This window comes from Ammospiza nelsoni, chromosome 7 (assembly GCF_027579445.1).
Source record: "Ammospiza nelsoni isolate bAmmNel1 chromosome 7, bAmmNel1.pri, whole genome shotgun sequence".
Taxonomy (NCBI): Eukaryota; Metazoa; Chordata; class Aves; order Passeriformes; family Passerellidae; genus Ammospiza; species Ammospiza nelsoni.
In genome coordinates, this window is record NC_080639.1 from 15,840,752 (window position 1) to 15,868,577 (window position 27,826).

At 41.4% G+C, this 27,826-nt stretch overlaps 1 protein-coding gene across 1 annotated transcript in view; it reads left to right on the forward strand.

The window, feature by feature from the left end:
• Nucleotides 1-746: 746 nt before the first annotated feature.
• PIKFYVE (phosphoinositide kinase, FYVE-type zinc finger containing) overlaps nucleotides 747-27,826 on the forward strand; it is a 60,421-nt gene continuing 33,341 nt past the window's right edge. Inside the window, exons 1-11 of the mRNA XM_059475726.1 lie at nucleotides 747-925; nucleotides 2,427-2,606; nucleotides 7,750-7,868; nucleotides 10,575-10,746; nucleotides 11,438-11,645; nucleotides 13,974-14,063; nucleotides 17,015-17,153; nucleotides 19,792-19,949; nucleotides 20,736-20,847; nucleotides 22,526-22,673; nucleotides 23,163-23,330. Of these exons, the coding sequence (XP_059331709.1) occupies nucleotides 754-925; nucleotides 2,427-2,606; nucleotides 7,750-7,868; nucleotides 10,575-10,746; nucleotides 11,438-11,645; nucleotides 13,974-14,063; nucleotides 17,015-17,153; nucleotides 19,792-19,949; nucleotides 20,736-20,847; nucleotides 22,526-22,673; nucleotides 23,163-23,330 (1,666 nt within the window). The 5' untranslated portion in view covers nucleotides 747-753. The remainder of the gene's footprint in view (nucleotides 926-2,426; nucleotides 2,607-7,749; nucleotides 7,869-10,574; nucleotides 10,747-11,437; nucleotides 11,646-13,973; nucleotides 14,064-17,014; nucleotides 17,154-19,791; nucleotides 19,950-20,735; nucleotides 20,848-22,525; nucleotides 22,674-23,162; nucleotides 23,331-27,826) is intronic.

Here is a 27,826-nt window from a genome sequence, read left to right on the forward strand (position 1 = left end):
CAGCTTTGGTACACAGAAAATAGGGTTTACAAGTATGGCTTCTTCTAATACAGAAAGTGGTTTGGGGTTTTTGTTTGTTTTTCCAAAATGGAGCTGCTCCCGAAAATGAGGATGTTTGAAGGTGTTAGATCTGACAACAAGTGAACCACGGTTTGAGTTGCTTCCCTGGTAACCTGCACAAGGGCCTGTTTTGTAATGCAGAGGGGAGGGAAACAGTTTCCTACCAAAATTAATCTTTCAGTCCTGTTCTTGTTTGTAGTTCATTCTACTTCTCACTCTGAAGTTAACCTGGCCAAACAACAAGTCTGCCTTATGCTTGCTCAGGCATGCCTGTTTTCAGTTTTGTTACAAGGGCTGCAGAAGTCACAACATTAGGAGAAAAGCTGTCAAGGTTAAAACTTCTTTGTGGTATGCCTGCAGAATCTCCACTTGAAAACTTCAAGTTCTCATAAGCCTCTGCTGCAGTGTGTCATCAGTGTAGTGGTTGTTTGTTTTGTTGCTCTGGCTGTGTAAGTAGGCACTCTGCATTACACTCTGCAGAGGTGCTGCTCTCTGTCAGTGGCTGGGCAGGGGGCGTGGGCTCCTCTGGCATTCTTGGTCTGTGCTGATAGCAGCTGCCTGTGGTCAGTTGGGTGAATGTCTGTCCTCTGGGATCCAACAAGACATCTATCTCCTGCTCAGAAGGCTGAGGAGGTTCTGTCTCACATTCCCTTGTGTAATGTGTGCTGCTGACCTCTTTCCAGGGCACCTGAAATGGCTGCAGATGAGAAACGCTCTCCGACACTGGACTCTAGCAGTGACCTACCTCGTTCTCCCAGCAGCCCATCGCATCTCACTCACTTCAAACCCCTGACTCCTGACCAGGACGAGCCTCCCTTTAAATCAGCTTACAGCTCTTTTGTAAATCTCTTCCGTTTCAGCAAAGGTGGGTGCTGGGGGATGTGTGGGCATGGCATGTGCGTGCTGTTTGCTGCTTGTGAAAACACCTCTGAACAGAGCAGCATAATGTCAAAGGGCTGATGTCAGCTCTTTAGTGAGAGATGTTGCATCTGGCTTTTGGGTGGTGTAGGAGAGCTTTATTAGGAAAGATAGCCAGTGTCTTGCAGCTGGAAATCTGTAGCTGCCCATGAAGGTCTAAGACAAGCCAGTTAGCAGGTACTATTGTATAGATTCTTAGCTTGACATCAGAATTTCCTTTGCCTGTATGATTTTTTTTTTTCTGGGCTGAAAGTAGGAGTAACCCTCTGCCAGCCTGCAGGAGCAAAATGTGTGCTTGTCCTTCCAGTGCAAGTTCTTACTTCAGACTTCATCCACCTCTCGCCTTCCTGTGCATCTCACACCTGCAGCTGGGTGACAGCTGACCTGCAATAAAGCTGGTAGTCCACACTTAATTTGCATGGCTTAGGTGTTCCCCATCAAGAAGTCTGAAGTGTTGTGAAAGTTTTGTATGTTAAAAAGTATTACATGATTTTGGCCTTTGTGCTGCATGTGTCATTAAATATTAAATCATTAAATCATTAAATATTCTCAGTGGGCAAACTCTGAAAGAATTGTGTGAGTTCCTTTTTGTTTCAAAGAGAGATCCTGCTAAGAATGGTGAATGAAAGCACCTGGATTTTGTGCAAAGTCTGTGTATCCCTTTACTGGAGATGGCACACTGGTCAGCTGCTTTTGTTTAGTCTGTTCATTATCCAGCTTTGTTAAGCATACTTCAGCAATGTTTGAGCTGGGGGAAAAGAGCCAAACAGCTTTTTGTGTAACTGATCTGTTCAGGCTCTTCTTATGCAGAATGAAAAATAATTACTTGGTATGACTCCTATTAGTTTGCATACTGGAGTAGCACCTGTCATTGTTAATTTATTGAAAGTAGCATAAAATGTGGTCAATATTGGCTTCACTTGTGTTGTTCTGACAAAAGTAGCTGGAGTCAGCAATGTCTTTTGTTAAGTGAATGAGAAAACAACCTTGAAACAACACATGAAATGTGCATCTTAGTGGAATCAATGAGAACCTGTCTATACTTGATCTGCTGATGGAAATTAAAGGCTGTGGTAACTTTACTGTGACCTCAGTACTGACTTGTAAAGTAACTGAAAATCTCTTTTCAAGTCAGAAGCTGATAGTCAAGTGTAACTATTCTATTTTGCAAGAATAATTCACATTTGGATTAATGAATAATCTGCTAGGTTTTTTTTTGACACTTTTCACATTAGAGAATTTCTGAAATAGCCTGAGCCTTGAATACAGCCTACTGTCCTGTTTCTATGATATGTATAGTACTTATAAAACTAAAAAATCATTTGTTTTGTTTAATTATGATCTAAAAGCTTTTTTGTGAGAGTTTTTTAACCCTAGCTTTGCACGTACTACTGGTTTTCTTTCTATCATGTCTGAACGGGGGGTTTCTTGCTTTTTGTCAACTCTAGATGATGGGAGGCTTTCATCCCCAGCAGAGAGAGCAGAGGCAGGACAGAGTGATCCACAAGCATTGAGTGGTGGCTGGTCCAGTCCTCAGCATCCCACGAGGGCTCAGTCTCTGAGATCACCAATCCCTTACAAAAAACAACTGAGCGGTGAGCTGCAAAGAAGATCTTCTGCAACTCTGGGTAATTTCAGCTCTTTGTTCTATAAGACAATGTTGCACTAGCCAGGATGCTTCAGGGGGAGGTGGAAGGATGTGAGGACAGGCTCACTGAGTGTCCAGATTCATAGCAGAATTTAGTATCAGGCTACGCTGCTTCTCTTAGTGAGATTGCACTTTAACCTCATAACCCTCCACCCTTCTTGGTGTTCCAGCAAGATAACTTCTTGTTAGGGCTCTGCTCTTTTAATTGGAAAACAGTCTGGAACAGAAGAGGCTGCCAAAACACATCTAGTGTTTTAAAGTCACCTGAACTTTGATCCTGAACATTTCTGCTTTGTCTCAAGACACTACAGTTTCTTAACATCAACATGCTACCTCTTACTTTAATGCTTAGTCTGGATGGATTTGGTGTTTGGGTCTTCAAGGGAGTTGTAAATGAAAGGTTTTGCTTGTAGTTGTTTTAAGAAGAATTGAATAGGAGGTTGTGCTTAAGATTTTTTTTTTCAATCCTGCCTAAACTATTGCCAGATTCTGTACTGAATCTTTTAGCTGGTATGTGGATTGATTGTAATTTCAAAGGTGCAGCTGCGTAATGGCTTTATGAAGATGTGAAAGAGCTAGGAAGTTGATTACAGGGGTCCCTCTTGAGATCTGACTGGTTACTGTTGGCTGTTGATGATAGCCTTGAGGAAACTGCTAAACTGCGTAACAATCTTGTGCAAGGCAGTGTTTCCGAGAGTGTGGTACCTAGTGCAAACAAATCAGATCCTAAATGTTGTTAATGTGTATGGGATTTCCAGAAAGATGGGTAGTTTTGGTAGCCAGGCAAAAGTCTAGTACAGAGAACTAGCATTTTTACCTAAGTCATTGCATGCTTAGTTAAACATGTTCTTCATCTTCCTCCTTGCCCTCTAGTAGTATTTGATCTTTTTAGTTGTACTTCCAGTGAACCAACTAAGGAGGTTAACTAATTTATTTATTTGGGGTTTTTGTTTTGTTTGCTTGGGCTCTTTCTTAAAGAATTTTCTCAAATGTCTCAAGAACAGCTGTATGCTCTTGATTGATAAGCCAATTTGCTTTTACTTGGTACCTCTTGGAAATTGCCTGGGGATTAGATGTTAGAAACCTTCAGGTGAAGTATGTTGTTTGATACTCAGAAGGCAGAAGTAATCTTGCTGTTTGACTTCCTCTGGAATTAGGCAGCCAGGGAATAAGATTTAGTTTAAGGAGTATGGGAGGAACTGTTTCTATATTATTCCAGCTCTTTTTCAGGACCTCCTTTCATATCTCTGGGTTTGGATGCAAATATGCTTAAAAAAATGTCATAATGAATTAGCCTGAAAAGAAGTAAAGTTAGGACAAGCAGGAATTGCTGCTCATTTTTTTTAAGAGATTTCTGTGGTACCTTGTGCTGAGCAGCCTGACTTGCTGTTGAGTATTTTCTCCCAAACAACCTTGGTGCTGTAACAAACATGAGCTCTGTGTGACACATGTAAAAGTGTACTGGATTAGTGAGAAGGTTTGGGGGAGTGTTTTAGGCCATCTCACTTTGTTTGAAGAGGGGGAAAAATACTTGCACTTTCCTTCTCTAAAAGTCAGGCATTGGGTTTTTTGAAGCAAACTTTAGAAAATTCTTTTTCTTTCCTTTTTTGACCTTAAGTAGTGCTCAGTCCTTAGGTCTTTGAGGATTGTCTCTGAGTAACAGAGAATTTTATTTCTGCTATTGCAGCTGATGCTGGCCTGCACAAATAATCTTAGAAATTATTATCTTATCTAAATGGTGAAAAGCAGGAAAATAAGTGATGGGGTTTACTTAAACATCCAGATTGGTAAATTGGTTCACCCACTGACTTCAGTGACAGAGAGGTGTCTAACTGAGTTAAGTTTTCTTGTAGCCCTGTGTCCACAGGCCTGTAAATGTCTCTCTAGGCTTTGCCATTACTTAGATACTTAATAACATGGGCAAGTGTAGGCAGGAAAATATATAAGCACTTCACAAAGGTCTCTCTAGCCTACTTAATCTTAAATAATGTATCAAGTTAAGCAAACTGAAAGGAATAAATAAATAAATAAAACTTTGCTTCTGGTGTCTCTAAATAGTGATGAAATGAAATTGCTCCTGAAGATGCTGACCCTCACCCCTCATCTGCCCATTAGCTTGTAGTGTCTGTGCAGCACATCTCATTGCTTGGGGCCTGTGCTGACAGCTGCAAGTGCAGAACAGCGTGGAGGGATGCTGGGTGCTGGAGGACACTGTCTGGCAGCAGTTATGTAGGGTTCAGTTCTGTGCTTCCCTTCAGCTCTGCTTCCACAAAAACGTTGAAATAGCTCCTTACTGGCTTTTGTGAAAATAGGAGGAGCATTGGATGCCTGGCTTATGTCAGAGATGCTCTGAGGGTTGTGTGGCTGAAGAGCCAGTGCTGAGACTCTGCAATGGCTCCTGTGGCCTCTCTCTTGGGTAGTCTGTTGCATCTTTGTGTGCTGGTTGTGTTGGACTGCGTGTGCTGTGCTGTCAGATGAGGGCTTTCAAGGTGCTGGATTGAACCAAAATAGTCCAACAATGAGACTATTGTCACTGAGATAATGTCACAGCTTGCAAATCCTGTTTAAGGAGACCTGGAAATGCTGACTGCTGCAGAGGGAGCATGGGTAGTAAAAGCACTTATAGCTTGGTACGCTGTCATGCAGGATAATGCTGTTCATGCTAGACAATTGTAGCAGAGTGGCAAAGGAGCTGAGCAGGAGCCAAGGAATAGCCAGTGATCATATAGGGGAAGAGGGCCTGAGGAAAGCATGTGGTACTTACTGGAAACCACTGTGGAGCGTGAATTACTACCACAGCATCTTTTCTAATCAAAAAGATTTTGGAACATGAAAATGCGTGCTATAAAATGAAGTTAAGGGCAGTACTTTTTATGACAGTGATTTGAGGAAGATGTGATGTTTGAACTGTGAAATTGAAATTGAATATGAAATTTTATGCTGTGGCAGCAAGTAATTAGAAAGCAATTTATGTTGTTTCATATTAGCAAAACTAGTATCTCTGGCAGGGCTGTTTTTTAATTGTTGAAACTGTGTGAATCTCTACCTTTTGTGTAGTTCAGTATGGTCACTTCTCTTACAAACTGAAACTATAGGTTGCAACAAGGTTCTTCTTGTGGTGTTTTTGTTTTGTCATTCACTGTAAAATGAATGCTAAAATACTGTAGAGTCATGAAACTCTCTGAAAAAATATTTCTCTACTTTAGAGTTTTTTCCTTAGTTTTTACCAAGGATCAGCAACCATAAATGCATATAGGAAGGATTATGTTTACTGTTGAAATAAGTTAACTGTTGTTTTTAGCTGTAGAAGTTTAAAATTAACTTATAATAATGCAGTTTGGATCAGGGGTACGAATTAACCTAAGATTGATACCTGGGAATTCTTTTTGAAGGATGGTGTTTTAGACAGTGTTTCCTTTACTGCAGGAATGTTCACTTCTTACTTTCTTGCTATACTGTATTTTTTGCTCAGAAAGGGAGAAATCTCATTATTGAGAAGGAAAAGAACCAGCTGAATTTTAATCTGGGAATCAGTCAGTTTCTCTAGTATAAACAGGTTGGCCATGTGCTGCTACTGCTGATGGCACACTTTTTCTCACGTGGGTGACATCGTTCTGACATTGTTTTATGGAACAGAGGAAAGGGCATTTAACTAACAAGAACCAGTGTGGAGTTACCAGTGGCATTTCCTCAGTGCTGTGTATGTTTGTTTTTGGAAGTCACTTGCCTGACCAGATTTATTGGTAGTCAGGCAGTAGATCTGATAATTCTTTGAATTGGAAGCAACATTCCTGGAAAGGAGATACTCTTGAATTCGGAGGAAGTACCAGGAAGTAAATGCAGCACAGATCTTGTGATAGAAGTAAGGAGGAGCCAGAGGTTTCTCTGGTATTATCAATGTCTTCCTGAAATATGAAGGTCCCCTTAATCACCCTAAAATACTGAACTTTGTACTGCCCAAAAGTCTGTTTGGTTTTTAAAAAGAAATCCATTCCAAGTGGCCAGTTACAGAAATGGGTTTCTTTTCTTAAAAAGGAAAATGTGCATTCTTTGTTGTACATAGCAGCAAAACGTGGGCTGATTGACTAAGAATACCTCCTGAGAAGCTGAAGAGGAGCATGGAATCCCACAGTTTGAGTCCCATTAAGGGAGGGCTTTGCTCTGCAGCACACGGAGCAGTAGCGCAGCTGTCAGTGCACAGCAACAGTTAACGGGCTTCAGGCAGAGCTGTCAGCGTTCTGCTGACATCAGGGACAGCTCAGGCAGTAAACAGGGAGCAGCCATGTCTGCTCTTCCTGTGCTGGGGCAAGCTGAATAAAACACTAGTCAGATGGAGAGCAACGAAGCTGGTAAGAAACTTTAAACTGTTCAGAAAGTTATTAATCTAGGAAAGAGACTCTGAAAATGTTTAAGTGTTTAGGTAAATAGAGAGCTGTGATTTCAAATCTTCCTGGAGAGAAGGAGCCTATTTGTCATTTGTTCAGCAATGATTCAAAGTAACAGAAATTAGCTGCATTGCATTTTTATTCAGGAAGTCTCTTTGCTATAGTTAATCAATAATGACTGTACAAATTCTCAACAACCTGTTGTTTTTGTTCGAAAAAAACCAAACCAAACCAAAAAACCCCATACCTCTTGAAAATGTGAACTTCTGAATTACTGTTTTTAATAGGAACTGAGCAATAGAGTTCTGATTTTTTTTGCTGTAGTAGTTTTTAAATAAGTTCAGGTCAAAGCATTTACTTATACTACTCCTAGAATTAGTGTGTGTATTGTAGCAATTATTTTGCAAGTATCCTAGAGGGCATTTTAAAAATGAGACCTCAGTGCTTTGTAACAGACTACTACAAGCTTCATCTAGTAGGTTGAAAATCACTTCTTTGAAAGATGTTTTCATTCTCAGAGAACCTAAATGGCTTCTTGTAAACACAGAGGGTGGTATTTAAAATGTCAGTCACAGCAAACTGTCTGGCATCAAAGGCAAGGAGCCATACACGTTGTAACTTTGTACAATGTATCTATACGTGAATGTTTTTCCCTCTAATGGGGCTTTGTGTTGTGATGTGGGTGTTGATGTTGATGTATGGCGGAAGGAATGAATATTTCTCTCTATTCCCTTCCAGACAATCGGAGGAAAGTAGAACCACCCCTTGGAGGTCATGATCCTCGAACTGCAGTTCAGTTAAGAAGCCTCAGCACTGTTTTAAAACGCCTCAAAGAAATCATGGAGGGGAAGAGCCAGGTACTTCTTTAGAAGGATTTGTAGGCCAAATAATCTAGAAAACTAACTCTTTACTAGGCTTTTCTGAGCTCTTTTTTAGATACATCATGGGGATTTTTTTTTCTGGATGTTTGAAGGATGAGCGAATAAACTCAAAAAGCATTGTGTGAATGTAGGGGAAACAATTTCATTTGATGCTGACTTTTGACTTGCCGAACATCTGTCATGCTGGGGAGGTGAATCATTGTGTTTACTTGGCTTCTTGTGCTTGGACCAGATGCTCTCTTTTTAGACTCCTTCCCACTTAAGTGTTACCCAGTCTAGTGAAAATAAACCTCCTAATAGTTTTCTCCCCAGAAGGCTAACCATGGACAGGTGAAACACATTAACTGTCACAAATAGTAATGAGAATTCTTAGAGTGGTTTAAATCTGCTACTTATTGTGGTACTGATTCGTCAGCAATATTTGCTTGAAAAGTGTGCCCTGTTAATTAATTTCAATTACAGACAAGAGTCTGGTGGTTGCTACTGACTTGCTGATTTCATCTCCATCTGCTGAGTTGGACCATACCTTTAAGAAGAGGCTCTAGTTGAGGAAAGAATCCACACCTATTTATAAGTGAGGGTATAAATAGCTATGTCTGTGGGCAAGACATGAACAGGCAAAAGTACATTTGATTAAAAACTGGTAGAGGAAGGAAACAGCTTTTGGCTAGATAGCTTTTATCGGTAGACTTTGAGTAAACTTACTTAGCTTCCCATGCTGTTCTGCTTGTAAGAATAATCTTGCTTTGATAGAAAGGGGCAAGATTTTTGAGAGTGAAGCAGAAGCCTTTCATTGCAGTAAGCAGGGCATTGAGTATGCCCCTTACTAATATTTCAGTTTGTGGCAACTTCTGAAGGCCCTAGAGATTTTCAGATGTATTTGAAGCTACTGGAGGCGTGCTGAAACAGACAGGATACAGCAGTAAATGAATATGACCAGGTCTTCTGGAAACAGTCTGTTAGTTGTCAGCATGCTGACTTCTGTTAAAAAGGTAATGCATCACTGCCTTTGACTGCAGCCATGTTTTGCTTGAGTCACTTCAGGCAAAAGTTTGTTCCTGCTGTGGACTTGGCCTGCCTCTACAGGAGACCTCTTTACTTTTTGTAGGAAGCTTGTATCAGATTCTGGAAGGTGCTTTTCTAATGAGCCTCTACTGCTAAGGCATGCCAAACTTTGTTCTGAACCCTCCCTCATGGGCAAGAACAGCCTGCAAGGAGAGCAGAGAGCTGGGAGGTGTGACCAGCAGTGACTGGGTTTCTGGACACAGTCACATGCAAGTGGGGCACAGCACTGGTGTCTGGAACAGCCTCTCTCTATGTGGTAGATCCAGAGACCTGTCTTATCATGCAGTGTTGCAACAAAAACTGTTATATGGCATACCCTGCAGCTTTGCAGCAGTTCCTTGGCAAAGCTTTCCCTGCTTGAAGCTGGGTGTTTATCTTAAAGTTCAAGTTTCGCTAAAACACTAGACTGTCTTGAGCAGTCTTCAGCTTCTTTCTGTGTGGGTTTTCTTGCCTGAGGACAGCATGAAAGTGTTGTGTTGTTGATCATAATTGCTTTGGTCTCAAAATTGATGTAGCAGCTATGTCAAACTTTAGTGTGTAAATATCCAAAAATAAATCCCAATTTAAAATAAAACCCAATGGGGTTTTTTTGATTATGTGAAAACAAGAGGAGGGATCCCCTTTCTTTTGCGTGATTACTCTCCTCTGTGATTGTTTTGAGGTAATACTTGCAGCAGTTTCTCTTCCTAAGAAAAACCTGGAGTATTCAGTCCCTCTGAAAAGGCTTTTTGCTAGAACTGAACTCTTGCACAGGCAGGGCTGTCATGTGACCATTAGCAGTTGTGTCCATCCATGGGAGTTGCAGCTGGTGTGCTCAGAATCACAATTGAGAGTTTGTCTTGCTCTATAGCTTCTACAGCGATGGAAGTTTTAACTCCCTGTTTTTAAGATTATGTTTTTCCTGTGGCTATACCAATGCTTTCAATTAATATATGTTGTTGTTTGCTGAATGTGAATTTCAGTTTTCTTCACATGGCAGTTAACCTGGAATTTTGAAACAAAATCAATCTGGGATAGGCTTTTCCAACTGTTTACTGAAATGTTGAAGAATTAGATCAAATAATAAAACTTTTTACATGTATCCTTTTACATGTAATCCTTTCCAAACATATCCCAAACATATCCCAATATTAGCTGTTGAAATTATCTTCCTGCAGTGATAATTTCTGGTAACTTGATTTACTCCTAGATAACAGCTTCAACTCATATGTTGTGGGTTTTTTTTTTCTTCTCCTTTTAAAACTCTGCTAGCTGAGGACCTCTCATGTGCTGGGGGCAAATGAGAGGCGAGGGCAATCGCTACTTCATATATTTTTTTATTTTTGACTTCTGTCTACATCCTCTGGTAGTTTTATTCTGCTTTGCTTCCATTTTGGATCAAGGAGGCAAAGTCCTACTGGATTTATTCTCTTAATTCAGAGCTCTCAGTCTTCTGACTCCCTGTAAAACCACATGAAAAATCCTTTGTGTGCTTTTATGCAAGAGTGTGTGCACACGTGCACAGATATGTGGATATGAAATTTTCTTTTCCATAAGCATAGTCTACAAAGAGTCATGAAACTAGACGTTTTCTTATTTACAAAAGAAAAAGCTTTCATCTGCTGTCCTCTCTTGTAGGACAGTGACTTGAAGCAGTACTGGATGCCTGACAGCCAGTGCAAAGAATGTTACGACTGTAGTGAGAAATTCACCACTTTCCGAAGGAGGCACCACTGTCGACTTTGTGGGCAGATCTTTTGTAGTCGATGCTGCAATCAGGAAATCCCTGGAAAATTCATGGGCTACACAGGTAGGGTTTATTTACTGAGAAACAGAGCAGTCTCTGTGTGCTCAGCTCTGTTTGGTTTACTGCATCTGAGATCCTGACATCTTCTAGAAAATGCTGTACAGGTCTGTAGTGGGCCTAAAAACAAGAAAAAAGAATCACAGGACTTAATTCTACCAGTTTCTCTATGAAAGATGGTGGATTATGCCATGCCTGCTAATTTTTACCACACTACAAAACAAATATGGCCACTATTGAACAAGAGTGTGCAGTACAATAAAGTATGCCTGAGGAAAAGCTGCTCTGAGTAACAGTAGTTTTAAAGTATGAGCCACATGTTTTAATTGAGGATTGGGAGAAAATCTTTCAAATACCAGTTACCAAATTCTAGACATCAGCTGGTGTGTCATATCTGACTGGCTGTTCTGCCATCATTTCAGTGGGCACGTGTGTTCTCCCTCCCTCTTCCTCTCCTTGTTTCTCTTCTCTCTCCTCTTTTGCTGATCTTGTGTTTGGTATCATTTGCCTTGGAAAAACTCCCTGAGTGTGTAATTATCCAGGGTTTTGCCCTTTAAGAGAGTATGAGAATTAGACTTGCAAAGAGGTTTTGAAACAGAAATCCTTTCTGTTTGCGCCACTATACACCTCTGATCCTGCAGGAACAGAGTTCTGTTTGTTCCTGTTTGCTCACACTCTCTGGTTCCCTTTTCCATAGGGGATCTCCGAGCCTGCACCTACTGCCGGAAAATAGCCTTAAGCTACGCACACTCCACAGACAGCAACTCCATTGGGGAAGACTTGAGCGCGCTGTCGGATTCTGCGTGCTCCGTGTCCGTGCTGGATCCCGGCGAGCCGCGCACGCCGGTGGGGAGCCGCAAAGCCAGCCGCAACATCTTCCTGGAGGAGGATCTCACCTGGCAAAGGTAAAGGCAGTGGCTGCATGCTGAGCTCTGCAATCTCAACTGTTCTCAGGCTGACAGCTGCCTAGACAAAAGCTGGTGGTTTCCACCTAGTAAACTTAGATTCCAGCTCCTGTGAAAAGAATCTAATTCTGTGCGTGCTTTGTAGTTCTTCCTTTATTGTACTGATTCAGTGATTTTATACCAGTGACAGAGCAGGCTTTTTTATTTAGAATTTAAAAAAACAGAACCAAAATCACACCATCTAACCACCACTGTGTTGAGAGGCATGTCAGTGTAACACTGGTGCTTTACCTGTCATGTTTCAAATTGGGCAAGAGAATGTAAGAAATACTCTCTGTGTAGGTAAAAAAGAAGTGATGGAAGTAACCACGTGTTTCAGATGAAGTGGGATTGAAAGGACAATAGAGAGGACCTGTAAAGATCCTCCAATCTCCTTTCAAAGTATATTTATTCCTATTGGTCTCAAATGAGAGGATCTTTATTTTTGGACCATGAGTAAAAGAACACTGTACTTCTCAAGTGCTATGCAAGTTATTTTTTGAATACCTTGGTTTAATTTAGTGTTGTGGGGAAGAAGAAATAGTCAGGTATGGTATTTGTGCTCATTTCTCTAAAACAGAAGAACAGGCAGATGTGAAACTGCTGAGGAGGTCTTGAGTCAGAACCTTTGTTTATCTCAGTGGTAGTGCTAGTGACATATGCCCCATAGCAGCTCTTCTGATAGTATTTAAAAGAAAACCTGTCAAACCATTTACTATCTTCGGAAAATGCCCTGGCTCTTGCTTTGCATGTTGCTTTTCAGAATACGATGCTTCTGTCTGGAAGCATTTAAATTATCAGGTTTAGGCCTAAATAAATAAAAGTACTTCTGGTTTAATGTTATGGTCATTTAAAGTGTTAATGTAACAATGCATGAGATAAATACTACCAAATTTTGAATTGGGAAATAAGTAGATGTTCTCAGAATCTTCTCTTCAAATGTACAAAATACTAAAGGTATTGTTAGTTTTGTCTATGGATGTGTTGTTAGTCCCTTTATAACAACAGTTCAGCAGCCTGTAGACATGACCATGTAAAGAAAGAATCTTTATTTGTAGCACTCAAAATAATCCCTATTGTTGGAAGACTCATAACTCATAACGCAGTCTTTTTGAGAGACGCTGAGTAAATGTGGACCTCTTTTATGTGTGAGAGGAAGAGAGATTTGGGATTAGGTGGTTTATTGTTGCTTTAGCAGGATTAACATTTTCGTCAGTGCTTGTTGCACTTTGCAGTGGGTTACAGTGCTTTTCTTAAATACTGTTTGGTAAGTTCCTGATTGACCTTAAGATATTTAAATTCAAGATATTGAATTTAAATGGTGCCACAATGGGAACTGGCAACTCACAACTTCATAATGGAGCAGAGGTTGTGTTCTAACAGTGGCTTCTGCATGAGAAGTGGTTTGTTTCAAAAGAAAACCTGGCAGTTGTCTCTTTCCAAAAGAATGTATCTGAGATAAGATGCTGCAAAGCAGTGAGAAAAGCATTCAGGGTGACTGGTGGTGCATGTACTTGTCAGACGTGGCTCTGCTCTTTGAACAGGTGGAACACAGAGTTCCTGCTTTAACTAATTTGAAGGGCCATGTCCTTTAGAAGTGAAGGAGTGGTGTACTCTGGGTCAATACAGCTACTCAGGCAAAGCTGCATTGCTTACAGTTTCTCATGAAGAGCATTTATCACACTAGGAGCATTTATTGTGCTAGAGCACAGCAGGGTGGCTGAATCAGTTGGCCTGTAGTGGCTTAGGTCTGATACAGTTTTGCCAACAGGAATTTCTTTAGATGGTGCTTGAACATCTGCTGTCCTTCCTCTTGGGGTGGAAACAGAAGGACGTCTAAGGTAGTTGGGATCAAGTTAAACAATTACAGAAGGTTGTCAGGCTGTCTTGGCAAAAGCTGTCTAGCAGTAGCTATGGGTAGCATTGCTTGGATTGCAAAGATGGTGTACTGGAGAGATTTAGTGCCAAAGTATCTATTAGCAACCTGTAGGAAAGGAAGATGTGGAAGAAAGGGAAATAAGGGAAGCAGGTGGGAAGGCAGGATAATGCAGGAAGTAGGAATAGTCTGTATTGTTCAAGAGTTAAGTTTGGAAGAAGACAGGAGCACTGTCTTCCACATACCTTTGGCCTACAGATGGGGAAAGCTCTCTCTGTTCCCTTGCTGGTTTAACAATCATGGGTGTGAGTGAGAGGTAACATGACAATTAACTGTACTTTAATTACAGTTGTTCTGATATGCTGGATGTCACAGATATCTCAAACATCTCTACCATGCTCCTTTCCCTGCAGTTTGATTCACCCAGACTCTTCAGCTACCACGTTGTCTGCACGCCTTGGGTCTGTCCAGGAGGATGCAGGGAAGTCACCAGCTAGAAACAGGTAAACTAATAATTTCTGAGTATTTTCTGTTCTGGATGCACTCCTAGCATACTCGTTGCTTTAATGCCTGGGTTTCCAGGCTCATTTTTACTGAAAGTGCTGTTTCATGTCTAAGATGGGACATCTCACTGCCCATATGGAGTGGTAAGGAAGAACTATTTGTGTATGTATTCATGTTAATAAATATATATTCATGTTAACTGCTTCTGAGGGCCTGTAGTTGGCTGCTGACTTGTTCAAGCAGGAGTGGTGGTGAAGAGGACCGGAGAGGAAGGAAATGGCTAAGAAAAGTACAGTTCTGAGAAAGCTGAAGAAAAAGGAGTAACACATATTTGGTGATGGGAGACAAAAAGACTCAGGTCAAGAAGGAGCAGAGATGTAGTTTTTGTTTGTTTGTAAGCATCCCCATCTGCTTCCTTTGCTCTTCCATTAAGGATAATCTTGTTTAAATTATCAAGCTTCCTCAGGCTAAACTCCCTTCATAGATCTTTATGCAAGAGTGTTGGGATGAACTTGAAAGTGTTCATGAGAGCTTTAGTGTAATTTGTGAGTACTTGAGCTTAATCCCACTAAATAGGCTGGTATTAGAAGTACAAGTAGCTTCCACTTCACAGTGCTTCTGCTATGGTGCTGGTCGCAATGCTTCCCTTATGGTTAAACTAAGGAAATGAAGGTAAGGCAGAGAGGTGAGGAACAGAGCAAAGATAATCCAGATTTCAAAACTGGAATTGGGACATTGGGAAATTCAGCAATTTCTTTGCATTGGTGTTAGAGGAATACACAATGTTTAGCAGTTTGGAGGGATCTGGCAAGACCAGTGAAGACAGGGGAACTCGGTTGAGAAGGCTACTGGGTGTGCCTTTTGGAGAATGGTCTGCTTGCAGCCTTTATCCTTCTGGGTGATGGAGATGGTTAGGAGGAGATGCACACTGACTGTACATCTGAGACCCAAAGATCTCACCTGGGGGAGTAAAATACTGGTGAATAAATGAGTACCAAAAATAAATATTGGGCAAACATGGCAAGGAGTCTAGAATTAAAAATCCAATGCTAAATAACTGCTGCAACGTCAAGAAATGTCTGAAACCTTGAGGATGGTGTCCTGCTTCCTGCTTGACTATACCCCTATTTTAAAAGGTTTTTGCTGTTTGCTCAAATATGTACTAGTAGGATGGTTCTAATCTTGATCTGGCAGGCCCAGATTGCTTATTCAAGTGAAATTTTAACTTTGGCTGTTCACCAAAAGTACTTGTTTGTTTGGACACGTGTAATGATGAGGTATGATGTATCTCTGTTAAAAATTCTGAACCTTTGGAAAGCAAGCTGCTGGCTTTGGGTTAAGTGATGTTAGTCTTTAGATCTTGTCAAAGCAGCTGTAGCCATTTCTTTGACAGAAGCTTTACTATTCCTCTTTCTAGAGGAAATGAAGCAGAAAATATGCAGGTTGAGTGCATTTAGAGGCAGGTAACAGAAGTTACATATTGCTATTTGTTTTCCCCGTGGGTGGGAAATGTGTTATTTGTTCTCAATCTTGGTTTTTATGATGGGGGAGAAAACCCCAGCAGAACAGTCCAATGTTGCGAGCAGGGTTCAAACTGCTCCCTTGCAGGTCCTTCTAAAGGATAAACATTTCCATGGCAAAATCTCCCTCTCTGTTTTTAAAAAACATATATATAGTAAAGGCCTCGATATAATTGATGATGATAAAGACACAGATGTGAAATCTCACTGTTCTAACTTGCTTACACCCAAATAAAAAAATCCCTGCTGGTTACAGATATGTGGTACAGTTAAGGCAGCTGTTGCAAAATGATTGGCAGGAGTGATTAGTTATGGACTTCCATGTCAGCCTCATCTTGTGCATTAGGATGCTTTCTGTTGAGATGCATTACTCTGCAGTATAAAAACTGAAATAGGGTGGCATTGCTTTTTTCATGCCTGGGCTGAGCCGCATCATCCATGGAGAATTTTTGGGAATAATGATAGTATCTCTATTAGCCAGTTAGCAAGTTCACCAAAGTTACCAAAGTTTCATTCCAAAGGCTAGAGGCTGGCAACTGTTTTCATGAGATTGATGCAAGCCTCTTCAGTCAGTTCAACACTGGCATTTTGAGTTTCCCTGTTGGTATATGCAGAAATATTTTCCATCCTCACTCCTTAGAGTGCTGTTAGCACTGATAGGTTACCCTGCAATTGCTGCTATATGATGAGAAGTTGCAAAGTATTCAGTCTCAGGTCTAGTTGTGGGTTAATGGAGCAGAAGGTATCTGGAACTTGTTTGCATTTGTAACTACGCAATGATAATTGCAAAATGGTGTGTTTGTGCTGGGGTGCACGGCCAACATTTCCTAACAGCTGTGCTGAGATAAGGGGGGTGCTCCATGTCACAGTACAAGGGGGATTGCCCACTGCAGTGACTTCAGCTTCAGAAAATGGTTTAGCTGCTCTGGGGAACAAGTGCTCAAACTTCAGACTCTGCAAGCTTTCAGCCATGTATTTGAGAGCTGAGGACAAGGAATTTTAAATGGGACAAGGAGAGAAGGAAATCTCAGTGCTCTGTTACGGGGATCTGGGTGTTGGCCACCCTTGCTGACATTTGTCTTGTCTCCAAACTGCTGGAGCTTCTAATTACTCATCATGCCATCCCTTCCCCAGTCAATTTGAATACAGACATGTATGAATTGGTGTGCCTAAACTTAATTCCAACTGCTTCATACAAGATTTTTACAGAGGTTTATGCTTACCTTAGCAGTTCCAAAGCAATACACTTGCTTCCTAGGGAGCCTTTCTTCTGCCTTGACAAAGGAGGAAGCATTAAGCAGTCTGTGCTGACAAGAGTAAACTGTGTCCCAGGCTTGAGCTGGTTTTTAGTATGCTGCAAGTTAGACCTGCTGTGGTGAAGCACCACACATGATGAATACTTACAGTGGAATTGTTCTCTGTCCCTGCAGGTCAGCCAGCATCACTAACCTGTCTCTGGACCGCTCAGGGTCCCCCATGGTGCCTGCCTACGAGACCTCGGTCAGCCCCCAGGCCACTCGCACTCATATGAAGGCAGAGACCAGCGAGGATGAGCGCAAAATCCTTCTGGTACCTTTCACACTTCTCTTTGCCTTGCTCTGTGAAGTCAGTGAAGTTTGCCTTCCTTGTGTTTTGCCTCCCTTGTGCCATGCAGCAGGAGTATTTTGCTGCCTTTTAAGGCTCTTCTCTAAGCACTCTTACCTGGACCTCTCCTCTAGGGGGAGCAGAGATGAAGAATATTGATGCTGCTTTGGACATTACTGTCTTCCTGAAATAAATCATAGTTTCATGGGGTTTTTGTACTCAGATGTTTACAACTTTAGTCTTCCTAAGTGTGGAGTTGATATGGTGGCTTTTTGAGTTAAACCTGTCGTGGTGGCAGCTGTAATGCAGTGACCTGTTTTTGTATTTCTTCAAGTTGAGGTTTTGTCTTTCATAGGCCATGTAATCAGGAGCTTTAAATGGCTGCTTTGAAATAGTTTACACCATGATGAATAAATTGAAGCCCTTATAGCTTACTGGGCCAAAACATAACTTGCCCCCTCTTTGTTTGCAGAATAAGTAAAAGATTTTGTAGAAGGTTATAATGAGATACTTTTTAAAAGAAAAGTCAATGTGTTCTGCGTAGTCCTATTATCCCTTCCCCCCAGAGGCAATGTTGTAGGTTGCAGTTACTATATAAATTTCTAAACAGTAAAAAACTGTTTTGTTTCTTTGAGGAGGAAAGAAAGGGAAGTGTTTCCAACAAATAAGGCAGAGAAGTTGCAGAGAAGGGAAGGCAGTGTTTTTCATGCATTGAAAGATTCAAGATTGTGCCCCATTGCTACTTTAAAATCAGGTTCATTCTGTGTTACCAGGTTCTGCCTGCTGTCAGCAGTATGCATGCAAGTGTGCCTGAGGGTGTAGAAACACTAACTCCTGTTTAGTTGCAAAACTCCTTTCCTAGTTACTGAGTAAATGGATAACCACCTGAGGGAGAAACATATTTAAGGCATGTTTTTATACCACTCAGCTTCACAGATGTATGTTAATGCAGAAAAAAGGAAATTCAGAGCTCTGTGAATGCAACTTGAAGCAAGATGTTCAAGTCTTGGTGCTCTTTGTCTTCACATTGTTTGATTTTTTTTCTTTTTTTGTTTCTTTTTTGGTCTATTTTCTTTCTTGAGGAAGAAGAAGGGGACTGGTACTATTTTGTTCATGTAAGAGTAGAAGACAGTGTCAATTAATGAAGGATTTTCTATGCATTCCTGCTGTTTGTTTAATACCCTTACTGTGTGGAGTTGACCTTATGTCAGGAGTTAATTTAAAGCCTAACCTAGTCCATTCAGAAGACTAATGAACTTTGTTCATGAAATAAAGGTAGAGAAGGTTGTATGTACACTGGGATAAGCACACACTTCAGTGAACTAGAGGTCAAAATCCTTGAGTTGGAAGGATTTGCTTTGTTGTGCCAATTTCTTCAGTTTACTGTATTGATCAGTTCAAGACAGCTGAACTGTGGAGACTCCAATTGCATCAAATTGTGTGATCCTATCGTGTTCTTGGTACTGGTCCATTTGACTCCATACCTGGTATGGAAGGGAAGCTGCTGGCATTGGTTTTAGGACAATATCCAGAACAGCCACTGCTGGAACTGAAAGCAGAAAGCCAGTCCAGCAGTAAAGTGGAGCATAACTCCTGGGCCTCAGGGCACCCTTTGGAAAATGCAATAATGTGACAGTTAATTGGAGAGCTGAAACCAGTTAAAATGTAATTAAAATTCTGTTACACAAAAATAGAATAAATGAGGCATTTGGGAAAGTGAGCTGCAGCATCTCTTCGCCACACCGTGGGGTGGTGTGCTGCTTGGTCAAAATAGTTCCAGATCCCAGTTTCCACCTGCAATAATGGCTTGTGCTGTGCTAATTGAGGGTACATATGGGAAAACAAAAGTGGCTAGGTGCAGAGACAGCTCAGTTTGGATGGAGCACAGCCTACAGAAGAGGTGGCACACATGTTTAGCAGGCTCCAAAATAAGTTTTAGGTATAGACTGAAGTGTTCCAAGTAGTGAGGGTAAGAGATTCACAGATTCAAAAATGGTTAATTGTGTTGGGAGGAATACACATGTTTTTTTCTTAGTGGCCAAAGCTAACAATGCCTAAAAAAGCTTCATAAGCTAACAGTGCCTAAAAAAGCTTCATAAAAGCTGGACAATACAAAGCTGGATCCTCAATAAGAGACAGTATCCTAGCAGTGAACACTGCTGTGTTAAGTACTTGCCTTATATCTGGTCTTGATATTGGACTAATATGTTCACAATGCCTGGGTTGAGCACAGGTAATATAGAAAAACCTTCTTGCCAAGGATGATGTCCTCTGTGTTTGCATACACCTCCTGAGTTTAAGAGTGGGTGCAAGGGGACAGTAGTGAGGGCATAAATATTCTGCAGGCAGTACAAAAGGTTGCCTCATCAAAACCCCTGTATCTCTCACTTTGGTTTTTTTATTGTTCTCAACTGGATATGAATGGAAGGAAATAAGGAGCTGATTTTATGTCTGTTTGCTATTTCTCTTTGCACCTCTGCATAGGTTATGCTGAATGGCTTAGATTCTGTGCCTGTTTATGGAGGGCTTTTGATCCAGAGGCTGATCTGAAGGCCTGGGTTGATGCCCTTGGAACCAGTGCTGAGGTTAGACTGGTAATTAATTTGCACACCTCTCTGTCCAGGACTCAGTCCAGCTGAAAGATCTGTGGAAGAAAATCTGCCATCATAACAGTGGTATGGAATTTCAAGACCATCGCTACTGGCTGCGGACACATCCCAACTGCATTGTGGGAAAAGAGCTGGTCAACTGGCTCATGAGAAATGGGCACGTAACCACGAGGTAACCCTCATGCTTTAGGACAACAGCTGTCCTCTGTGTGTATGAGAGGAGGTAGTGAGTTTGAGCTGATGTAGGGTACCTTAGACTGCAGAGATGGGCCCTTTGCAGGGAGATGAGAGAGAAAACTCAAATCTCCCTTTTACTGCCTGCCCCAGAGTAGGTTCCATTCTGACTCCATGTACCCCCAAACAACAGGGCGCAGGAGGCTGTCTGGTTTGGAAACCAGTATGGGAGGTAGCTGTGGGACAAGTATCACTCACCTGGAGAACAGTGCATGTATTACAGAAACTGTCCAAAAGTGTTCACTGCTACTCCAAAGAGCAAGTGTGCCTCTGGGGTCAGAGATCACTAATAGTGTTTGACAGCTAAATTTTCAATGGAGCTGACAGACTCTTAACCATGTAGGTGAATATACACAATCTTGTGTGTTTAATTATATGATAATGGGATAAAATGGAGATGGTTCTTAAGTGTAGAGCAACAGTCCTCCCACAGAGATGGTCAGTATACATAACAATACTGGAGGAGCACAAGCAACATGTCTTAATCACATGTTGGACACCTCAGCTGAGTTCAGAGTACTGGCAGTCTCTTTATTTAGCTCCATGCATGAATTAGTACAGTACTGTGCCTCACCACAGTATTGTAAATAGTGTCTGTTAAACATGGGAATGGAAAACCAACAGGTCAAATAATGCATAGCAAATGACTCTTCCCTTTTGTAGTGTGCTTGTATCATATGTGTTTAGAGCAAAACATAGAAAACCATCTCTGTTATACTTCCAGGGTCCAGGCCATTGCAATAGGGCAGGCACTGGTTGATGGACGTTGGCTGGAATGTGTCAGTCATCATGATCAGCTCTTCAGAGATGAGTATGCTCTCTACAGACCATTGCAGGTAAAAGGAGTGGGAAAGCTGAAAGATACTGTTCTTCTTGGATTTGGCTGTTGACTATAATATTTTCTAATCCTGTTCTCAACAGCTGTAGTATGTTTTCTAAATCAGGTCTCCTGTACAGAAAGTAGGGGGCCAGGCCTTTTTGCTGAATAGGTTGAAGCCTGAGGAAATTCCATTTGCCCAGAAAGCTTTGGGGCTGTCCTCTGTGGAGAATGTGGTGCTGCCTAAAGTGAGGGAAAAGTGTGTTCAGAGCCAGGCCTCTCAAGGTGGACATCTGCCACAGAGGCCTCAAGGTGGCACAGTCAGTGCCTGTGGCGGCTATGTTGTCATGTGCAGAATCTAGTATCTGTGTGCACTTACTGGTGATGGAGACACATTGGTCATCCTCTGTTTCAAAATTCCTTAAAAAATTTCCAAATGGATATTGATAACCTTCTTCTGATCTCCAGTGATGGAGTAATGAGTAATTCAGTACCTTAGCCACATGATCCAAGTTTGGGATGGGGTCTTTTTCATTCCTCCCAAACAGGACTAGTTACCTGAGGGGAGGCAGGAACTAGTGACCAGAGATTCTGTCCTACTGTACTTCACTGGAATCAGACTTACTGAGGGGTAAGAGCAGTCACTGGCCTGAGAGATTGTATTGGGTTTTTTAGCTTGAACAAGATAGCTCTGTAGCCTCCCTTAACTGAAAACATTCAGTTTCAGTTAAGAGCCTTTCATGTTCTTCAGCTTCTTACAATGGCGAATGGCTTAACTGTCCCATGGGCTTCAGACAGAAAGCTTGCAGCCAATAGCATTTGTCTTCCTCATGCATTTCAGTCATATGCACACTCACATGGCTTCCCTTGAAATTGCTCTGGGGTTCATCTGATAGCTCAGCTAGTCAGCTGTCTCAGTGTCCTGGTGAAAGCTTGCCCTTAACTAGCAAGTCCTTAGGCATCCCTGTTTGTAAGGTGCTTATATTATATGTTTTAAGTAAATTTTTATGCTCATCAGCTGGAAGCACTGTCTGATCTCAATTCTTCTGGACAAGAGTCTGGAAAAATGGCGTTGTTGAGTCAGTTGCTTGCTGCACTCACTCATCATGCAGCCAAATGCATGATGATGATAACTTTGTTTTGAGATGCCTGGAGGCATGAGGAAGGCTGATGGAAATTACTAAGGTAGTCTCCAGGTTCTCTGGCAATCTGGCCAGTCTGTGCTTTGACACAGTAGGCCCAGCTAGAGTCCATCTTGGATTGAAGCTCTTGGGGCTATATTGATCACTTAAAGAATTGCTCCAGTAACTTAGAATTAGGCACCAGCAAATGCTGCGTGTTGGGTGAAGGATAAGGCTGTCACCCACCTTGGCTGCAGACAGCAAGCTTTCAAAGCTCCTTAACTGGATGTGATGACAGAAAATGTGCAGTATGATAAACTTGTCCTTTAGTGCTACTTAGTCACAATTTGTTTAGAAGCAGAGTGTAGGCAGAGACTGGGAATTGTAAACAAATACTTGTTTCTTGTCCCAAAGAGTTCCGGCTTCATAGCAAAGGGGACAACTCTGTGACTAACTTGGCTCAGCCCACTGAGAGTATCCTGTGATTTTAAAATGCCTACCTGCATTTGTGGTAGGCTGCTTAATATTTCAGCAGAGCTGCACTTTAATAACTTTTTTCCCTTCCTTGTCTTCTAGAGCACGGAGTTCTCAGAAACCCCATCTCCAGACAGTGACTCTGTGAACTCTGTAGAGGGCCACTCTGAGCCATCCTGGTTCAAAGACATCAAGTTTGATGACAGTGACAACGAGCAGATTGTTGATGAAGGGGAAGACAACTCAGCCAGTAAGTTTCACCTGAGTCTTGTTCTCACTGGGCCTTCTCCCCTGTTGTCCTCAGTCCTTCAGGACTTAGTTTAACCATGTCTTGCTTTATCTGTCTGTGTTTCTGTGTATGCGCTTGGGGCCGTAAGGATCTAAGAGAGCTATAGCCTGTCTAGTCTTCCACTTTCTCACAATGGATACAGTAGTTTGAATTTAGTGAAACTGTAAAACTTCATACTTCTAATGAAGGAGAGGCATGTAAATTGCTGCCTTCTGTTTCTCAGGCAGACTTCTGCTTGATTTGGGCCCTGTAGTAGTGCACTAAAGAATGTCCAGTATGTCAGCATGCCCACATGAAGACAAGATTAGAGCTATGAAAATACTGTATTCCTGTATTATTGCACACTGGTCTTTATGTATTAAAGACAATTTTTCTCCTCTCTGGTGCCCTCATAATACCCATTTGAACCCTTCTCCTCCCTGTATCTTCCCCCTCACCCAACACTAAAAGACTCCGCCAGCCCTAGCAAGCGCACTTCAGTCAGCAGCTTCCAGTCCACAATGGACAGTGATTCGGCCGCCTCCATCAGCCTGAACGTGGAGCTGGACAACGTCAACTTCCATATCAAGAAGCACTCCAAGTACCCACATGTGCCCCCTCACCCTGCCGACCAAAAAGGTACGAGGTAGTCACCAGCTGGAGTTGCACATGATGGAGAGCTGGCCCTAATATTTCTGACTTACTTGGACACTGCTTACGTGGCTGTCTTACAGAGGGGAGAATATGATATTTAACTGGCACTTGCTTGCAGTTTTGATGTGCTCACCTCTGAGGAGGCTCAACAGACCTGTTGAGATGCCTTCTCTGCAGAGTGTGTAACTTCCCCTGTGACTTTCTCTTTGCCATTGAAGCAATATCTCTTGCCCATGCATAATGGACAGACCCACCTATGTGTTCTGGCTAACTGGGGTGGAAAAATAATCCACACAAAAACCAGTTTGATACATGACTCTACAGTTGGAGATGGAACTTAAAACAGCAAGCAAGAAATAAAACCCCAAAGAACAAAAGAGCAAGATTAACTTGGAAGAGTTCTGTGCTGATGTAAAATTGTACCTTAATAAGCTTACATTTTCCAGAAGAATCTTACTGATAAACATGAAGGCCTAACTTAATCCATATACATAGTATTTCTTCAAAAGAGATCATCCACTTAAGTAGGAAGAAATCAAATACTTGGTGTTGAAGGCTGCTTTTGAAAGGATTTTCCCCTAAAGAAGTACTAAATTGAAAGACTCTATAAGCATCATCTTTATGGAAGAAATAATATGCCTGCATGTTGACAACTGCATTCTCTAAATGATTCAAGGCCTATCTGAAACTGGGGCTTGCCACTGGCTTGGGTCTAGTATATTTTAGTTGCTTTACATGTTGGGTAGTAGTGGCTGTCTTTGCTCTGCTTCCTTACATAACGTTACATCAGCTTTGTAGATTTGTTTCTTTGGTGGCTTCTAAGTAGTTTCTTAATTATTGTTTTACCCCACCCTTTCAGTGTTTCTGACTTTAAAAGGTGATCCAATGTTAAATAATTTGCGCTCCTAATTAATTCATTCTTCTATAAAGTCTAGCAGATCTTGTGTTACTATGAATCAGAATGGAACAGCAGCCTTGAGCTTGCATACAGATTGCATATTCTGAAATTGAAATGGCCTCTGAAGACAGTGAGAGGGAGGAGAAGCAGTCATAGCTTTCCAAGTGTGCTAGACATGTCGAGCTGAATGAGACAAATTAGAGGGGATATTTATTGATGCCTACTGTAGCCACCTTTTGTTATTTGCTAAAAATATGCCTAGAAGGAAGGAATTTGAATTGCTTATTTTCTGCCAAAGAGAGAAGCAGAACAGTTTCAAAAGTTTGAATTGATGTCAGATGATCCAAAATTGGGAGTGGGTTATCAGCACTAGTGACACCAGCTCATTATTGGTTCCTTTCAATTTGTTTCCAGCTGATGCCTTAATCAAATGAAAAGCTAATGCATCTACAGGGAAGGAAAGCTGAGAGGCAGATATACCAAAGAATTCCTTTTTGGAAGGAGGGGTGCTGGATTAAGTGACCTTGAAACAGGCCCAGGTGTGCTGCAGTATCCAATGAATTTGCAGCCATAGCAGGTTTCTTTACCAGTGTATGATGACAGTAAAGCAGGCTATAGTCAGTTTGGCTCTGCCAGATGTTAAAGGACTTGTAGGGTGTTTGTCTGATTTCAGACATATTTCGCTCTTTATACAAGGAGCAGTGCGTTATGAAGGGGAAATGTAAGAGAGCCTCTTGCTCTTGGAAATTGTTGACCAAATCAAGGCTCTTTAGAGCCAGAACTCTTGTGAGTTCTTGTGAAAAAGTTTTTAATAGTGGAGAGCTCAGAGAAGATCAGCGGAAAAGGCAAGTGGTGAGGGGACTGAAAAGATCAAGATTTCTGCCTTTGAATTGTTTGTGCTGACAGCACTCTGATGTCTTTGGTGAGTCTCTGCTGGTGTTTGGTATATGTTCCTGAAACTTGTGGTCTCTTAACCAGGTTATTCTGTAGGAGTGTAATTGGCAGTAGAAAATTGGTAACGATTTCTTCCAAGAGAATGGATTTCCCTTGAGGGGATAGTACCAGTAATAGGCCCAGAACTGGGATAGGGTGGAATTGTCATGGAAGTGCACTGTGGATAGGTAGGTATCCTGCAGCTGTTTGAAAAATCTGTATCTGCAAATACAGAGAAGTTAGTGAATCTTTTTTATTTTGTTTGTGAATTTTATCATTCTAGCATGAGAATCTCTGGAAAAAAGACCTAACCAGGGAGCAAAAAATTAAAATTAGTGACAATATCTTGAATAGCAAGAAACACTTCTTGGCAATAGACAGACTGAAACTTTGTGGGTAGCAAGGAGGGACAAAACCCTACAGTGAATGCTGTAGTGCTTAGGGTAGTGAAATACATGACTTCTAAAACTTTATTCTGTAAATATTAAAGTCAGAGGTTTTATATAATAAAGTTAATATGAAGATTTTCACCTTGTTTTTCTGATTATCCTGGCTATATTCAAGAAAAGATGCCATCTAAGATGCTGGAATATCACAGTGATTAGACAGCCAAAACTGGGTAGTTAAGCATTTGTGTAAAATGGATGGTTATTTTAAGGACAGAGTTCTGTGGTTAATCAGTGACATGAAGTGTTTGCCACTGTAGGCATCGGTAACTTCCCTGTGGCTGTTATGGACACGCTTACTTAGCCTGATTGTGTTGGAGTTGCCTCTTGTCCTTAGACTGGGTGACAGTGACTTGATTTCCTTTGGAATAATGAAGTGAAACTGAAGATCCTACCTTCCTTTTGAAGCTGTAATTTAGTTTCCTTAGGACTGTGTAAATTCCAGTAATTGCATTGTGGAGAGAACTGACAATAGAAAACACCAAGTGTTGGAAGTTCAGGTCAGCTTTGATCTAAGCAATTTGTGGGTTTCTCAAATGATTAAGGAATATGCAATTTCCCAGGGTCACAGAAGTCAGCTGCTTTGAAGCAAGGGCCGTGATGTATCCACCAGCTGTGATTTAGCACAGAGTGGTTTGTATATACTCCAATGGCAGAACTTCTTGTGGTGTTACAGGCTGACTAACGTCTGGTGTGTTTCCATGAAATGTGGGTGACTCCAAGTTAGCTGAGAATAGTGATTCATGTATAGTATCATCTGCTTAAAGACATAGTATGTATCAGAAGGGGAAACAAAGTAAGATTATTTTCTGCATTTAAATTGGGAGAAGAGATTACATGATAAATTTTATATATGGGGTTTAGTTGCTGTTTTTGTAGAGATTCAGTTAACAACATGCAAAATTCTATTTTATAAACATCCTTCCAGACAGCTATTTGTGATCATGGTACCAGGTATTTTGGGTATCTTTGATGCTTGAAAGTAGTTAGGAGGGGGAAAGAGAAGATGATTTGAGTAACCATATGCAGTTCCTTTTTAATGTTGCTTGCCAAGGCTCAGTGTGCTGTTCCCAGGAGCCCTTTTAGTTCTTCTTTTGAGAAGGTGCTTGGGTTTTCAGGTTATAAAATAAGCTATAGGAACATTCCCCCATCCCCCTTTCTCATTTAGTGGAGCATGGGGCATATAGGGATGATGTGAGGTAAGAAATGTGCGTATTTGCCACCATAAACCATCTCAGACTCACACTTATGAGTGTGTTATCTGTCTGGGCTAAGAAGGAGTATGGTATTTTACCTTGACAGAAACTTCCCCTGGGAACCAATTAGAAGTGAAATTATGGGAGCTGAAGTTGTATTGAAAAGAATAATAGAGTGGTTTGGCTTGTAAGGGACCTTAAAGATCACCTAGACGGAAGAACTTAGATATTACAAATCTAGAAGGGACTTGGTGGTGCTACCTGTGTCTGTCCCGAGCATAACTAAGGTTAGGTTTCTGCTGGGGATAACTTGTGCTTTGGCTTGCCAGTCAGGGGTCTGTGCCAGACCTAATTTAAGTGTGTTTACAGTAAGAACTGATGCCCTGAGGCTGTTGCAAGAGGGAGAGGGATGGAGGTGCTAGTATACATGCCCTTGTGTAAGTAGAGCATGATGTGGCTTTCTCTAGATAGTCAGTGAGTGAATGAATGCTGAGGGTGGGCCAGCTTTTATCAAGCAGTAATTTATTGTAATGCTGAACTCTAAAACTAAGCAAGAGATGAAAAGAAACTCAAATAACCAGGAATCTACGAAGGAGGCTTGTAACTTCTCTTTGGTACACTTATCCTCTATTGAGTATCAATTTGCAAAGAAGCTCAGATATTTAAAATGGTGGCAGGAAAGGGATCTCCTGAGTGCTGCTGCTCAGAGCCTTGTGATTGTTTAAGTCCTGTCAGCTTTCTGTTGCTTTCTGTTGGTGTCTGAAAGCAGCCTGGCTTTGTGTTCTGTTTGTGATGAGTCTGGAGCATTGTCAGGAAAGGTGATAAAGAGTTGGCTTTGGGCTTCAGGTAGTTATGCTGTATAAGCAGTTGGGCTACTGCTCTTGTTTTCTCATTATAGAATCCCTTTTTGTATAAGTGAGGAGCCAATTAAGGGCACAACAGCAAATGGCTTCTGGAGAAAACAAGCTTTTTGTCTGCATGAAGCATCAAGATCTAGCAAGCTAAATG